Here is a 16,044-nt window from a genome sequence, read left to right on the forward strand (position 1 = left end):
GGGGGTTGTCAATGCCCTCACGGAATGGGTCTCTCGGCCGGCATGCATGTTTAATGCCGGCAGGCAGACAAATGGGTTGCCAACTTGAGTGCGATAGATATCCGTCCCATCCACTCACGGCTCTCCAGCATTGAACAGACGCGGAGACCTAGATGTGGCACGGGCGGCGCTCTCGGCCTACACGGCGCTTCGATGCCTACACCAGGAGAGGTCATATACGCTCTAGGCTAGCATGAATGCGGCACTGGCACTCTTCGAGCGGCATGAATGCGCTGCGGAGGCCGTCGGCGCGGGAGAGAGTTTTGGGTGGAACGGTGTATCAGACGCATGTGTGGCAGCGGTCCGGACGCTCGCAAAGGCCCCCTCCCCCTTCAGTTTGCTTCCAGTTTACATAAAAACAAATGTCCAAATAGGTCCATGGACCGATGGAAAGTTGGATGGTTTGCGGCGACAGATGCGGATGGTTTGATGGTCAGAACTGGAGATGCCCTTACGATGGCATGTACTACCTCCATCCCCAAATAGATAGCATATAAATTTAGTTAAAAAGTGAATACTTTTTAAGTTTCAGCAAGTATATATACAAAATTGTTAAGATAAACAATATCATGATCTATTTATTTAATATCATAGTCACTGATTTTTTCTTCTATATATTTGATCTCGTTGGATTTATACGCCTTGTATTTTGGGGGCGAAGGTAGCGTGTCAAGTTAAATATCATACTCATGGGTTCTAAAGAAAATATACCATGAGACCGTTGGTTGGAACACCACAAGAGTATTGTATGGTCGTACTATAAACAGGCAAGTACAGTACGTCTACACGCCGTCATATTTTCTCCTCCCTCGAAACCACAAAAGATACGCACAAAATCAGAGGTGGGGTGAGTGAGCAAACTTCCTTGGACTGCAGAAAACTTCCTTGGGGTGAGTGGCGCAGCACACACTTCCCAACCCACCAAGAAAACAATAATACCACTGCAGAATTCTGAAGCCACTTGGAGCGGAGCGGCGCGAAGGAACCGGCAACATGCACGAACCGTGCGGGCGGACTGCTGGAGTAGCAGGACGGCAAAGACACGGACAAGAATGCGGACTGCTCATCGCCATGGCCATACATGTAGCTGGCCATGGGCGATGGGTCTCACTCTCTCTCACAAGTCACAAGCACCCAGTGGCACGCACCCCAGCCATGACCGCCTGCCTGGGTCTCTGGCTTGGTTGGAGATCGTGACTTGCAGAAGACGGCCGTTTCTGATCGAGTCCGCTATGAAAATCATATGCCTTGTTCACACATGTCTAGCTAGGCAGGCTCTATGAATCACCGCAGCCGTAACGGAAAACAGGCAAATTAAATCAGTGGGTATATATGAAGCAAAGGGCAAAGTGACAATATATATTGGTCGACATGCACACTGGAAATCAAGACCAGGATGTATATATATGGAGTATGGACATCAAATATGTTATCTTTCTAGTTTACTATTTGCATGGATACGCGTGGAGCGATGTTGACCTATGTTTCTCGCAAATACATCAAGATAAGCATATTAGTTGGCTATCGAAGCCCACTTCAATTCAGGGACTGATGAACAGCTAGTCGTAGTTTTTTTTTTGAGTCTACAGCTGCTAGTCTTAGGTAATCAGCTTGGGTCCATGAGCCGAGGTGGCAGGCCACGCGCCATTTCACCCAGAATCACAGATGACCAGAATGGAGGGGGGCCATGGGCCGAGGGAGGACACGTGGGGGGCTCACCGGCGGAGGGGCCCACGGCGCAGAGTTGCGTCGCATGCGGGCCCGGCGCGTCGGTGAGCAGGGGAACCCTGACACAGTCGCTGCCGCTGCTCCCTCCTCCCGTTTCCGATTCAGGCACGGCACGGCGCTCAGTCGCCGTGGGTCAAACACAGCCCGGTTGGAAGGACTCTCCCTCACTACCTAGCTCACATCGCCTTCACAAGTTACTTCATCACCCAGCTGTCTGCCATCACCACCCTTAAAAAAGGAGAGCCGTCCACCAAAATCTCCGAGGCCAATTTCTCCACCTTCACCTGTGTCTGCGTGATGCACCATCGGCCGGCCGTCCACCATGGGTAACCACGGGTTAGGATGAGAGGCGACATGGCTGTTAGGCAATGGCTGCTTGGCTGCTCACACCAACATCACATTTCTGCATGCGTTGATGGAATGATGGTGCACAGTACTTTGCATTCTTTCAGGAATATAAACCCTAACCCCCACACACGCAGCACCTGGCCACAATTTTTCTCCACTGCAATGATGCCCGACCTTTATTACGTCCAACAGACGCATCATATCGATCCATCCGTCCGTCCCTTGTCACCCTTTCTGCCGATTCCCTACACACGAGTGTAGCGAGAGGTCATTACACACGAGAAAAGAAAAGAGTTCTACTACTACTAAGCAGAGAGGCCACACACCCAGATTCCCCCGCCACTGTTATCTCATCTTTTTCACTCGCCCCTTGCTAGCACCAGGACTACACTGCTACTCATTTCAAAAAAAAAAAAGAGGACTACACTGCTACTGCTAGCTCACAAGCCGCAAGAGTCCAAAGCCTGGGTTGATTGGGAGCCGCTTGCATTAGATTAGATTAGATTAGGTTAAGCCCAGATGGATGGAAAGGCATGATTCCTTTCCAATCCAATCACATCCCTATGCTGCTGCATGCATGATCTCCCTAATGGAACCCCCCAACCTACCTTAATGCCACTGCTCACCATTCATTACCAGGGAATAATTGTCCCCCTTCCTTCCTTCCCCCGTATATTAATCCCCCTCCTCACCGTTGCCACCAACACAATACCATCATCGTCCTTCCTCTCATCCCCTCTCTCTCACACAGAGACACATCACTCTCTCTCTCTCCCATCTCCATCTCTGTCAGAAGGGGAGGCCAGAGGGGGACGGAGAGGGGCAATGGAGCTGGACGAGCAGGCCTTCTTGGAGGAGCTCTTCTCGCTGAGGAGGGACGCCACGGCCGCGTGGGAGTGCAATGCCATGGGGGACTTCTTCTCCCCGGCCTGTGCTGGCGCCGCCGCCATGGACTGCTTCCAGGAGCGGCACCAGCCCACCGTCAGCGTGCTGCCCACCTTCACCGCCTCCTTCGACCACCCACAGCAGCAGGCGGGGGTGACCGCGGCTGGGGGGTTCGACTGCCTCAGCGAGGTCTACGGCGGCGGCCCCTTCCCCAATGCCGTCGGCGGCGGGTACGGCGAGATGGGGTTTCTCGCCGCGATGGACCCCAAGGCGGCGGCGGCGGCGGCTCTGGTGGAGGGGGGCGGCCTCGGCGCCTGCAAGATGGAGCCCGGGCTGGCGGCGGTGGACGGCGGCGCGTTCGGGTCGGGTCAGATGGCGGCCGTCCCGGCGCCGGCGTCGAGGAAGAAGCGGGTGGAGGGCATGCCGTCCAAGAACCTGATGGCGGAGCGGCGCCGCCGCAAGCGCCTCAACGACCGCCTCTCCATGCTCCGCTCCGTCGTGCCCAAGATCAGCAAGGTGAAAAAAAAGCCCCTCCTTTCCGATTTCACCACACCAGATGGCTGAAGTCGACCTCGTCAAAATCTTGGGGGTAAACTAGACTGAGTGCGGATTTGATTTTGGGGGTGCAGATGGACAGGACGTCGATCCTGGGGGACACCATCGACTACATGAAGGAGCTGCTGGAGAGGATCCGGCGGCTGCAGGAGGAGATGGAGGAGCCGCATGCCGGTCCGGCGGCGGCGCCGCTGCTGAGCGTGTTCCGGGAGCTCAACCCCAACGAGATGCTCGCCAGGAACACCCCCAAGGTCAGACATCTTCCAGGCCGCCGCCCACTGCCCTCGCCAATGAAGCAGAGCGCCATTGCTGCCGCTGTGGCTTGAAGAAATGGTGACTGAGAGATGTTGTGCTGGTGCTTTGCAGTTCGAGGTGGAGCGCAAGGAGGAGGACACCCGGGTGGAGATCTACTGCGCGGCCAAGCCGGGGCTGCTGCTGTCGACGGTGAGCACGCTCGACACGCTGGGCCTCGACATCCAGCAGTGCGTCGTCAGCTGCTTCAACGACTTCGCCATGCACGCCTCCTGCTCCGAGGTACCAACAATTCCTCAGCCCACCAGCAAACATGGATGGATTCTTCTTCTTTCTTCAGCACCACCATCAGTTCAGCCACCGATTCCAACTGATTAATTCGTTTGTTGGTGCAGATGCAGAGGGAGATGATCAGCGCGGACGCCATCAAGCAGGAGCTGTTCAAGAACGCCGGCTACGGAGGGGGCTGCTTGTGAGCAAGAAGCACCACCACCACCACCACCATGAGTCCATGACCACCACCACCAGCAGGAGGAGGAAGGATAATAAAGTAGAAGTAGCTGTAGCAGGCAGTAGAATTAGCAGTTAGCACTAGTACCAGCAGCCAGCAGTAGCGAGAAGGGGCCGGAAGATCTGGGCGGAGGCCCTTTATCGCAAATCATAACCATGTCGCCGTGATCAAAATTCTCTCCTGTTAGCAACAAAGATCGGCGGGCGCCTTTCCGATGCATGAAATGATTGATGAGGGCCGTGACCGTGATGATGATCCCCTCGTTCGTGCGCTTTTCCGGCCGTTGTTTAGTGTTTACTGGCCATGTTGCTGTACCACCAAATCGCCCCCAAAAGAAAGCGAAAGCGAAAGAGAAAGCATCTTGGGTTGTGTTTGTGCCATGCTCCTGTTGTTTGACATTGGCAATGCTGGGCACCAGCTGATGTATACTGTGCTGATGAATCATGCATCTATCTGTGTATGATGAAGCCAGCAGCAGCAGCAGCACCCGCCGTTGCTTGCTCGCATCTTCACCGGTGATGATGATGATGATGATGCCGCTGAAGAAGAAGACATGGATGGCTGGCCGATTGGGACGTGGCATGGGAAAAGAAAGTCTCTCCCCAATTTTGTTTTCTAATGATGTTCATGATGAAGACATGCTGGGTGGATGGAGAAAGAAAGCTTCTCCATTTGTTTCCCCCCCTTTTCTCTGTGTGTGTAAGACTGGGAAAACGATTTCAGCACCTGTTTGTTTGACATTGGACAATGTTGGGCACCGGCTGATGGATACTGAACCATGCGTGTATGATCAGCATTCACCTGTTGCTTCGCATTGCGCCTCGCCTCAAATCTTCACTAATGATGGTGATGATGATGATGAAGACATTAGACATGGACGCTGCATTGGAAACAGAAACTTTCTCCCAATATATTTTCTATAAAGACAGTTATGGAGATGATAGTATTATTGTATAGAAAAATCAACAGCTCCATCCACCAGCTGATGGATACTGAATCATGCATGTATAATCAGCAGCCCCATCCACCTGTTGCTTTGCATTGCTCCTCACATCTTCACTGATGGATGATGGTGGATGATGACAATTATGGAGATGATGAAGGCATGGACGGATGACTGAGCCATTGTACAATAGAAAAATAAAAGTTGGCCTCCATTTCCCTCCTCTTCTGCGTGTGTGTGCGAGTAGGATGAGGAGGACCAGTGGCCCTTGTCGTATCTCTTGGCATTCTTGCCCGGATGAGGCCGGGGACCGATCAGTTAAGTAACCCTCGCCTCGAGCAGGACCATTGACCCCTAATTTACACGGTCTAGACCACCGTCCGGCCAGCCATCCAACCTTGCAGACAAAGATCATGTCGGTAAAGCAGGCCGGCCAGCCTGCAGGCCCAGTTTTCTACTCCAATCATCATCCACAATTCCCACAATCCCTACTAACCTCTGATCAGTCTATGAAATTTCTTATGGTTGATCAGCTTGCTGCAAGTGTACTTAGTCAGTCCTTACAGGGAAGGAGGTCCGCATTTTGTAATGCCCTAAATGGGGCACTTTTTGCAGGGAGTCATCCACTGGTCGGCCCCGTTTTCTCTCTTCTCAAAAAACTAAATAAAAAAAGCTTCGTTTGGCTCTTCTCTCTGGGCTCATGCGCAGGTCGGTCAAAATCTAAACTCTGGAGTTTGTGCTCTTGCTGGCGGACGTTTGCAGTTCCGGGCCAAGAACCACAACGCAACAGCAACCTTTTTTTCATCAGAGCGAAAAGGATGGTGCCAGTAAGATATCCCAGAAATTGGAAGGGGGTGCAGCTGCTTGCAACGGGGTGGTGGATGATGATGGGTGATGGATGATGGGTGATGGATGGGCGGGGCTGCTAACGCCTCTCGGCTAGCTTGCTTGCCCATGATATTCCTCCGCTGGAGATGCGGCTGGCTGTGGAGGGGCTGGCTGTGGATGCCATGACGACGGCTGCCAAGTGCCCAGTGGTATCCCTCTCGCCATGCTTCCTCGTGTTGGAATCATCCTGACGCCGGAGAGGAGGCGGGCATGTGGCATGGCTGCACTCATCCACTGCCACTGCCCATCCTCTGGCAAACTCTACGTGTATGATTGAACCTTTTGAGATACTCCAAAACGTAGGGGGAAGACAGAATTCCTGTGACTCTGAGGATACCCAGAGCCAATTCTACAGTGCAACATAGACTTGACAGAAAGTACCACTCTAAAGTCTAAATACCACGACGACACTGAAACTTTCTTGATAGTCGTAATTAGTGGGGGGATCACAAAATGTCTCACAAGGAGTATGTTCAGTAGCTAACACTAACAGTAACAGCGGTTAGTGGTAACAGGAACTAAGGCAGCTAAAGGACTAGTCACAAAAATGCCGCTAAGCTGCATTTTACTTCCTGTATGTATGTATGTATGTCTACCTCATCCAGTGAAACACACATTAGCGGCGTGGGAGGGGAGGGGACCTGTTATATAGTTGGATCGTCAGAACTCAGAACCAGGGCATCCACCAGATGTACATCTTGCCGAGGTTCTTGTGGGAGACTGCTTCCGCGATCAGCCGCCGCGCCTGTCCTTCGACGGAGAGCGGCAGGGAGGGCGCAGCGTTGACGCCCACCACGACCCCCTGGAGCCTCGCCGTGATGTTGGCAATGGCTCTCTGGAACATCATTCGAAACAAGAGGCAGATCAGGAGAGCGACATGGTTGTGTTAGCAACGATCAAATATTGATAATAGCTATTTTTTTAGATAAAGGATATTGATGATACCTGCGCTTGCGGATTTTGGACCTCCCCTCCACTGGACTTGTGTGCTTTGGTCCACTCTACTAGCGGGTCGTGGATGAAGGTCTCCAGGACGGTCATGAGCGCCTCCTTGTGGCCCCTGAGGACCGACAGAGTGATCTCGCAGACCTTCAGAAAGACGCCTTCATATCCAGCGATGCCCAACCCGTCGATCATGTTCTGCAAGTGCAAATTCAGCATGCCAGCGTTAGTGCTTGTAACAGAAATCGGATTGAATTCGTTGGATAAGCTGCTGAAAATAAACCGCATGACATGATCTCACTGCTTACTTGTGTAAGCCTGAACGGCACCACCTCGGGCTTCTCAAGCTGCAAACCCTTGTCAAACAAGCAACTGAAATCCACATGAACACAGTCCCCGGTAGTCGCATCAATAAGGATGTTCTCGCCGTGCCTATCACCAAGCCCAACAATGTGCCCAACCATTGACCAAACTGCAGCGGTATGCGCATATGCCACTCTGGCACGAAACCATGCTGCTGGTTCAGAGAATGTCGTCAAGAACCATTTGTGGAACACCGGGGGGAACAATGGAAGGATTTTAGTTTTCATCATCTCATCTTCAGGTATTTTGCTAGCATGGCATACATCATATATCCTCTTCATCTGTGAGTTTGTTTTCATCCTATCATACTTGCCGCAAGTTATGTATATGTCCTGAAGAATATGCCGAAGACCACGGGTGTTGGGCACCCATTCTACTAGTCCACAGTCTTCTGTAAGTGGAACCACGGCAAAGGTTCTGATATAAAGCTTCCTCCTGCGGCTCTCAGGAACTTTGGAGAGGAGACGATTGATCACAGCATTGAACTCCATCATGCGTGCATCCTTCCTAAGGTCATCCTTCGGTTTACATAGAAATGGGCGAGCCACTCCATCGCTTCCAAGGAACACAACCTGAAGTTCAAAATGATCAAAATAGTAACTTAAACGAGTGAAGTACTAGTGATGTATACAAGTTAGTTGAGACACTTAACAATGAAAACTAATCATATATGACCAAAAATAGTACTTAAATGAGTGCGAGTAAATGATCCGGACCCTTGATAGCTCCCAATCTCCCACACCTTGTCCAACCTATGACTTGCACGGTTGCACCCACAATACCATGATGCACACCAACCATAAAAAAATACTAGGACTACTTCCGTGCACAAACTTCAGTACATGTTGAACAAGCATAATTATCAAGTAAGGCAGTATTAAATATGTGCATGTGCATACCTTCTTTGGTTTCTGAAGGGAGGAAAGGATCTCTGCATCATCAGCTATTCCAGCTATAGTAGGATGCTCAGAGATTGAAAAAGGGTGAAAAGTAGATTGACCTGACATATTTGAATCGTATGATGGCAGAGTTACAGTGAGAGCCTGCTGGACAGGTAATATAATTCCTAGGGGCATCATTCTTTTCAAGGAACTGAACTCAGTCGAGATATTTATTGACCTCGCCTTGGGCTGCCCTGGGTGAAAGCACAGCTTAATCAGATGTTCTATTAGAGAAGGAAACTGATTAAACAGCGCAACATAGTCACTCCTCTTCCCAACACCCTTCTTTGCTAATTTTAATATTTGTCCAGCAGCCTCTCGTCTTGCAGAAACTGTTGACTTTGACACTGCAGCCATCATCCAAAGTGCCTGCTGAGGGTATGCCTGTAAAACCACCTGGATAATGTATCTTACAACTCTGACAAGTTCACCATTCTGATGACAGATGCGAGATATCAACTGAGACAGCACAGTTAGCCACTGATAAGTTGGTAGATCCTTCGAGCACCCGCGGACGACAGCTAACATCTGCATTAGATGGGCTGATTAGATCTCTTACACAGATTGAAAGAAATGAAGAAAAAAACATGTAAAACAAAATTTACCCTATCATGAACGACTTTCATTTCTGCACTTGGCCCTTCTCGGATGTATATGTTTCCAAATTCAAACCAAAGCGTAAGTAACCGTGGTAGTGCTTGAAAAAGATTCTTGTGTCCTTTGTGGAGTCCTTTTGCATAACATAGCAAGACTGTTGGAACCAACTCCCACCAAGGCCTCTCTTTAGCTGGGGCACTTGCACTTCCAGCAGAGCCAGGAGTAACAGATCCAACTCCACCTGTGAATTTCTTATCTTCCTGACGTTTCCTAGCATCAACAAGTAAATCATCCAAAAACTTTGCCATGCAAAAGAAACCCTTCTCCCACTTGGGCCGCAACTCTGTTACTCTACTGTAGAGAGTTTTGATTTCCTCGCTCTGTTTTTGCCCTGTATTGTGGATCCATCTAGTATAAAGAAGAAGGGTTTTAGACACATCTGGATTCTCTTTTGATGCTTGTGTTGCAGAGATAGGCGCATTTGGCAATGCGAGAGAAAGGCTGGAAAGAGATGAAAGGACAGTATTTCCCAAAACCTCCGCGGGCATGTTTAGAAGTGTTTGCTGAAGTTCGGCTATAGCACTATCAGATTTCCGTATATTCCATAGGTGCTTTGCCTTCTCCATGTGAACGTTTGGAGCACCTGAAGCATCTGCTTCCAGTATTGCACGGTGGGCTGTCTCATAATGCCCAGCCAAACGGCAGAGCTTAGCGTACTGAAGCCAGCAGTTCCCAACTTGAGAATTCATATGACTAAGATTATAAACCATCCTTCGGAAAGCAAGCAAAGGCTCCCTTGCCCACAGAGACGATTGTGTACATTTAAGACGGTTATCCCAGTCTTTTGTTAACTTCAGAAAACTTGGATCATCTGCACTGAATGATTTGTCGAGAAATGACTCATCTCCCAGCAGGGAGTTGAAGTCTTCCAGCTCACACAGCATGTGGAGCTTGACAATGTAAGGATATGCACGCATATACGAGTCCATGCCTGCTGCAGCCAACGGGACAAGCAACGCTTGCTTGGACTGGGCGATCTTTTCAGCAACCATAAACTGATCTTTTGTCGTCATCGCCTTGAATATTTTTGCTAGACCTATGTCAAACGAAGCACTGTTCTCAGTGCTACTGTAGACAAGACCTTTGTCTGCCTCAGGTAGGTACTCATCCATGAGATCCCATCTTCCTAATCTCCAAGCTGCTTGCACACCTTGCATGCACCATGTTTTCTTATACTGAGGTATTCTGCCAACCAAACCATCCACATGCGCAATCATGGCTTGAAGGTGGCACATGTTTAGCGAACAGTTGAGAACATCACAATGTCTATGGACAGAATCAGGTTCCATTTGCAAAGCATGTTCACACAGTGTTAGCACTTCAGCCCAGTTTCCAGCTTTCTCATTGATGATAAGTTGATCTTGTAGGCTTGATGAATTCCTCAGATTAGCTAAACCTAATAGGCCATCAGGCTCATCCAATCCTCCATATATTTCCATCAGAAAAGAGATGTCATCATCTGAAAAAGTGCCACTACACTCTGCAGCTGGATTAGAGGACCCGGACTTCTCTCGGACATGAGATTCGAAATATGCTAGAGCACGTGCATGAGCTTGACATCTAAAAGAGGTCTTAGCTAGAGTAACTTTAGGTATAGCAGCCAACAGCTCAGCAACATTGCTACACTGCACCAACAATTGATCTTGGCCGTTATTAGAACAGCTTTCATCGTTCAATTTACCTGCTTGCCTCCCAGCCATGGCATTATTAGACTGGGATAGAGCAATTTCCTGCTTGAGATCATCAACCCATTGCCCAAGATTATCAAGTAAAGTGAAGATGGCTTGAACACAAACCTCACTCTGCCCCCCAGTAACACCTTGAACAATAGCCCCACTACTTTCTGAAGCAGCTGCATCGAGAACAGACAATATTTCATCAGTGATACTTTGCCGAGCCTCTAGAGTTCCATAGCAAACAGCATTTAAAACCAAGTAAGGTAGGAGATAGAGCGCAGTTGGCATGTCATGCCGAACAATTCCTCGGCATGCACTGAAAATACCATAGCGCGATCCAGTTGCATGGGATGTCAACTTTCTAATCCAATAATATATCCACCTTCTGAAGGACATTGTTGGGCGGTATATTGGGCCAAGTAAAGCAGCATCATTCACACTAGGAAGATGAAATCTTGATGTCAAGCATGGCGCAATTATTTCCTTAACATAACTAGAAAAACGTCCCCACAACTTCTGACCCCTTCTGCTCATTTCACAACTACTTGAATCTTCCCCGTTATCTTCTTTGGGTAAAGACTGACAACCAGCCAATTTTAGTAGCTCTTGAATAGCCAAGGCAGCCGAATCTTGTACTGTTGTGTCGGAAGCTGCTCTGAATGCCCTTGCAAGATGCTTGTGGATCAACTCAAATATAAGATCATCGTCTGAACATTCAATCTTAAAGCGCTCACACGAAATTACCTTGAACTTAGCAGGATCAACTGCACCCAGTGCACCAAGACAATCTGCACAAACTAGTTTCAGCCTCTGGCCAACCATTGTCCTTGACTCCTCAGCACATCCTTTTAGTAAAGCCATAATTAAAGCGCTTATTACATCCAAATCAGAAGTATCTTCACCGATTATAAGTGCAGTAACATCCTCCCGTTTGGCCTTGAATAATTTACTTAACTCACATGCTACCATGTACCTTACATTCAAGCTCTCATGATTAAGACCATCAACGGCATCCTTTAGATGATCTTGCAGAGTCATAGATCCTCTGGCTTCCTGTATTACTTTGTTTACTTCCGACAAAGATGGTAAGCTGGGCAGCAATGGCAGTTCACGTATATGTTGTTTAAGCAACTTACTGTTTTTCACAACAAGTTCTTCTAGGATTTCAACAATTTTTCTCAGGTGCACAGAAGGGCATTCTCTGCACTTCTCTAAAGACGGAATGAAAGCAGCTACAACTTGGGACATAACATACTTGATACTGGTCGATGATACCTCAGCCAATTGCTTTATGAAAAAATGTAACACATCAAGACCATCCATTTGAAGAGCTTCCTTATCAGTGGCAAATATCAACAGAACCATAATCTTCGGTGCATGTGTACTCAAATAAGGGCCCATCATCTCAACTAACTTCCGTATACGCTGGAGAGCTTGTTTTTGAAGCTTCAAGTCATCAGAATGAAGCATCTTCTTGTCAATGCTATTGAGAAGTCTGACAAAATCATTCTTCAAGAACTCAGGAAGGGTGTCATTCCCTATCAAAATTCTTGCAATATTCTGTATTGTTGGTGAAATTCTTGTTGTCCTGAAAATTGAAACACCATTAAAACTCATTCAAACTTATGCCTAATTACAAAGGAAGTATCTAGAGAAATATGTCTACAATGAAAAGAAAAGCTACCTTCTATCAGTCTCGATGTGATCAGATTCCCCGGGAAAACATATGATCTCATCAAGCAGTGTTGGCAAAGCAGCTGCAAATATTTCTTTGCTATCACTTCCAGTTTCGGTGTGATAAAACTGTAGAACAGACGGCAAGTGCTGCCCATCTTCATAGAATAGAGCGAACGAAAGCACTTTAGGTAGTGAATTAACAATCAATGGTACTAGGTCAGTGTTTAGATGGTTTGCCAGTTCATGCAGAGTAATAAGAGCTTGGTCATTGTCTGGGTGAGACACAATAAGCTTTGGTATAACTGATGGAACCATTCTCCTAATCAGCTCTTCAGTCTTAATCCCAAGAACAGCCTCAGCAAATTCATTAATCACTACAGGATTATTTAATAGTCTAGATGAAAGATAGTCATATAAATCATCTCTAACACGGAAGTTATTCGAGAGGAACAGTTCTATTCCTCCTTTGAAACTGTAAGTGCAGCATCTGTGAAGTAATCTTGATGCCGTCTTCCTTACAATGGGATCATGGTTATCAAGCTGAGCAATAAGCAATACAAATGAGCAGAAAAAAACTTCCCCTTGAGTATCACTGGCTTGCATAATTGTAGCAGTAGACTCCAAAAGAGTCAGTAGAACATGAGAATCTTCAGCTTCTGCGAACGCTTGCTTTAGTTTGTCCATGAACTTAAGTTCTTTAGTCCCTCCCTCCATTCCCAGTTCATCCGAGAACAAAATGTCCATGACTCTGGTTTCCAAAAAGCAGCATACTACAAGAGAAAATGCATCTCTGACATCTTTCATTCCATTAAGTAGCAGAAAATCAATACAGTTTACCCACTTAATTTTCATCTCAAGTAAAACCTCTTTGCTAGAATGTCTCAGTACTCGTGGCAAAACTTCAACCATGGAAATGATACATTCTTTGGAAGTCTGTGCATATAGGAACTTGAAAAAAAGTACGTGGGCCTTCAAAATATTGTGTTTCAAGGCAACATTCTCAGTTTCTAGTACTGCCATGTCCACAATAGAAATCTGCTCTTTAGTATTGACAGTTCTGTTATCACAGTGAGGGCACCAGAAACCTTTCAAGAGAAGATCCAATGTCGAGACTGGTTGCTTAGAGTCCTTGTCCATGAACAGCTTGCAACTGTTCCCCGCTTTGTCAGTAACATCAGTTGTTCCATTTAAACAAGATAGGAAACCGAGTGAAAAGGCAACACATTTCCACACTTTGTCAGATCCTAAATCACCAAATAACCTGAAGAAGAAGAAAAACCGACTCAAGGTTATCAGATCTTACAGAAGAACTATAAAACAAATTAAGTGCATTGTGGTCTAAGCAAATTTGAATTTATTTATATTCCTCAACCAAGGGAATGCCTTCAATAATATTTGGTAATCATAACCAAACGAGAAATTAACTGTTTTGTTTCAACAAAAGGCAAAGTGTAAAATGATAATCTGAAATCACGGTAAAGTAAATTTACTCACTCAAGTTTCTTGAACATCACTCCAAGCATCGTAGGACCAGAATACAGTACAATAATGGGCAGTGACATAAGAGCCTCATTTTGAACCTCCACAGATTCACTATGGATAGCCAGTTCAAGGAGTTCAAGGTCACAGTCAATATTCAGTCTGTTGCCAATCTTAGCAATAACTTGTACCACAAGGCATTTTAACTTGTCTAAGCATGTTTGAGTGGAAACATGACCATCAGACCACACCCGTTTCAGCAAGCTGATGAGGTCAACATATAGTGGATAATCTAAATATTCACTGCGAAAACAAATCAGCCGAGCTTCATCTTCAAACTGTTTAGAGTCTCCAGGATGAAAGGCTACATAGACATTTAGACAAAAGTGAACAGTAAAAAATGAGAGAAAGAGAGCCATATCATCATGTACTCGTTAATATTTGGTCTGGCATAAGCTCGAAGTAATGAGCTTGTAAGTTTATCCCGGGACAATGGGATCAGCAGATCCCTTATTCATATTTATACATGTCTGATAGGTCCAGGTGCCTTCTATATTCTAGATGATTTGACAGGGAAGGATGGATTGTGGGGTTTACAAGCAGGTATTACACAAATAGCTCACCAAAATTGTATTTAATGATCCACCTTATATGATGAACAAGCCATAAGCCCAAAAAGTTGTATAAACACAAACAAGGATGTAAAACACAAAACAGGATCACAAAAACCTTGACAGGAATATTAAGAATTGCACAGTTGTTACAGGCTTATAGCAAAGCTACCTAAGATCCCAAACATAATTCATGTAAGTTGAACCATGGCATGTACAAAATGCAAAAGATGGAGGAAAACCTTACATCGGAGAAGCATTACAGTCTGAAGAGCTTTGAAATATAGTAACATGTCGAAGGAAAAGAAACATTTCTCGGTTGCCTGCATCATTCACTAATGGTTAGGATGTTAAGTTCAAAAACGATGAAAAGCTAAAATAAATTTATGCAGCTTTATCATGATTTCTACCTACCTGCTTGCAAATCCAAGGGATCCAGGAGAGAACTTGCTTAGAAATACTAATAAACAGACTTGTCTTTGGGTTAACACAGAATGAAAGAGAAAGAAGACTAAGCACTTGTATAGCAATATCAGGCTCCAATGGATAAGCATTATGATTGTCAGGTGACAGGAACTTAATACGTGAATTTAGTGACAATTGAAGATCATAGGCATAATCTTTTGCTAGTTCATGTCCTATGCCAGCAGGAGATAATTTGGCCATAAATGAACCAATGGTTGATCGTGATTCAGACATCTTTTGACGTTTGTACAAAGTATTTTCCTGGTTCTGAGCCACTCTTTTCTGGCCGACTTTTGGCAGTTCAAATACTTCAGATTTTTCCTGAAAGCTGCCTCGATCATCGCTGGCATCCACAGACACCAAACTCTGACCAAATTTGTCAACAACCAGTCGAATGCATTCAGTCACTTTATCATAAGGCTTGGGCAAATAGAGCAACTTTAGAAGGATCTCTGGTTTCCATACTTGTGGGGAGCAGACTTCGACTATTCTCATGTACGCATTGCACATCGCAGCCTGCAAAAGGTAGCATTAGTAGAGAGAAGTACCCAAAAGACCTGGGAAAATCAAGTTGCTAACCTGAAGCTCTGAGCTTCTACTGGTCTGTACCTGAAGCTCTGAGCTTCTACTAGTCTGTACTGCCCTTGTGAAAACATTGACAATATCAGCAGCCGTAGATTCAACAATATAACCAGGACACGAAGAATGCAAAGCATTTAGACATGCACCCATTGATAAGTCATAATCTGGATCTCTGCAGAAATAAGATGAAGCATTATGCTATTTGACAGTGTTTGTGCACACTCCCATAATACCCATGACAAAATAAAACCTACATTGCATGGTATTTAAGGCTTTTAATATTAGGCAGAGCGAGCCAGTACATTGCTTATTGCGTTGTCTCTTCTTAAGGTCCCCAGCTGTAACTCTTTTGTAGAATACTTCCTCGTTATAATAAAAACATTTTATGGAAAATATATAGCTGAATAATTCAATAACTACCATTACCAGTTTCACCACTATATTGTTGTTTGACTAAAAGAATTTACAAAAAAGAAAGGCTACTATGTTTGAAACATATCCA

General features: G+C 46.4%; 2 protein-coding genes across 2 annotated transcripts in view; one reads left to right on the forward strand and one right to left on the reverse strand.

Annotated features, from left to right (window-relative positions):
- The first annotated feature begins 2,940 nt into the window (after nt 1-2,940).
- On the forward strand, nt 2,941-4,691 carry LOC119328505 (transcription factor bHLH93-like). Its single transcript, XM_037601481.1, has 4 exons — nt 2,941-3,516; nt 3,630-3,806; nt 3,922-4,089; nt 4,203-4,691. The coding sequence occupies exons 1-4, from the start codon at nt 2,941-2,943 to the stop codon at nt 4,281-4,283; spliced, it is 1,002 nt and encodes a 333-aa protein (XP_037457378.1). The 3' UTR covers nt 4,284-4,691.
- A 1,883-nt stretch (nt 4,692-6,574) lies between these two features.
- The window catches only part of LOC119328506 (serine/threonine-protein kinase ATR-like), an 11,637-nt gene continuing 2,167 nt past the window's right edge, over nt 6,575-16,044 (reverse strand). The window contains exons 6-15 of the mRNA XM_037601482.1: nt 15,570-15,714; nt 14,910-15,476; nt 14,743-14,818; nt 13,900-14,248; nt 12,413-13,666; nt 9,001-12,316; nt 8,354-8,923; nt 7,400-8,026; nt 7,095-7,289; nt 6,575-6,984 (exon numbers count right to left, since the gene is read on the reverse strand). Coding sequence (XP_037457379.1) covers nt 6,817-6,984; nt 7,095-7,289; nt 7,400-8,026; nt 8,354-8,923; nt 9,001-12,316; nt 12,413-13,666; nt 13,900-14,248; nt 14,743-14,818; nt 14,910-15,476; nt 15,570-15,714 — 7,267 coding nt within the window. The 3' untranslated portion in view covers nt 6,575-6,816. The remainder of the gene's footprint in view (nt 6,985-7,094; nt 7,290-7,399; nt 8,027-8,353; nt 8,924-9,000; nt 12,317-12,412; nt 13,667-13,899; nt 14,249-14,742; nt 14,819-14,909; nt 15,477-15,569; nt 15,715-16,044) is intronic.

This window comes from Triticum dicoccoides, chromosome 7A (genome assembly GCF_002162155.2).
Source record: "Triticum dicoccoides isolate Atlit2015 ecotype Zavitan chromosome 7A, WEW_v2.0, whole genome shotgun sequence".
Classification (NCBI taxonomy): Eukaryota; Viridiplantae; Streptophyta; class Magnoliopsida; order Poales; family Poaceae; genus Triticum; species Triticum dicoccoides.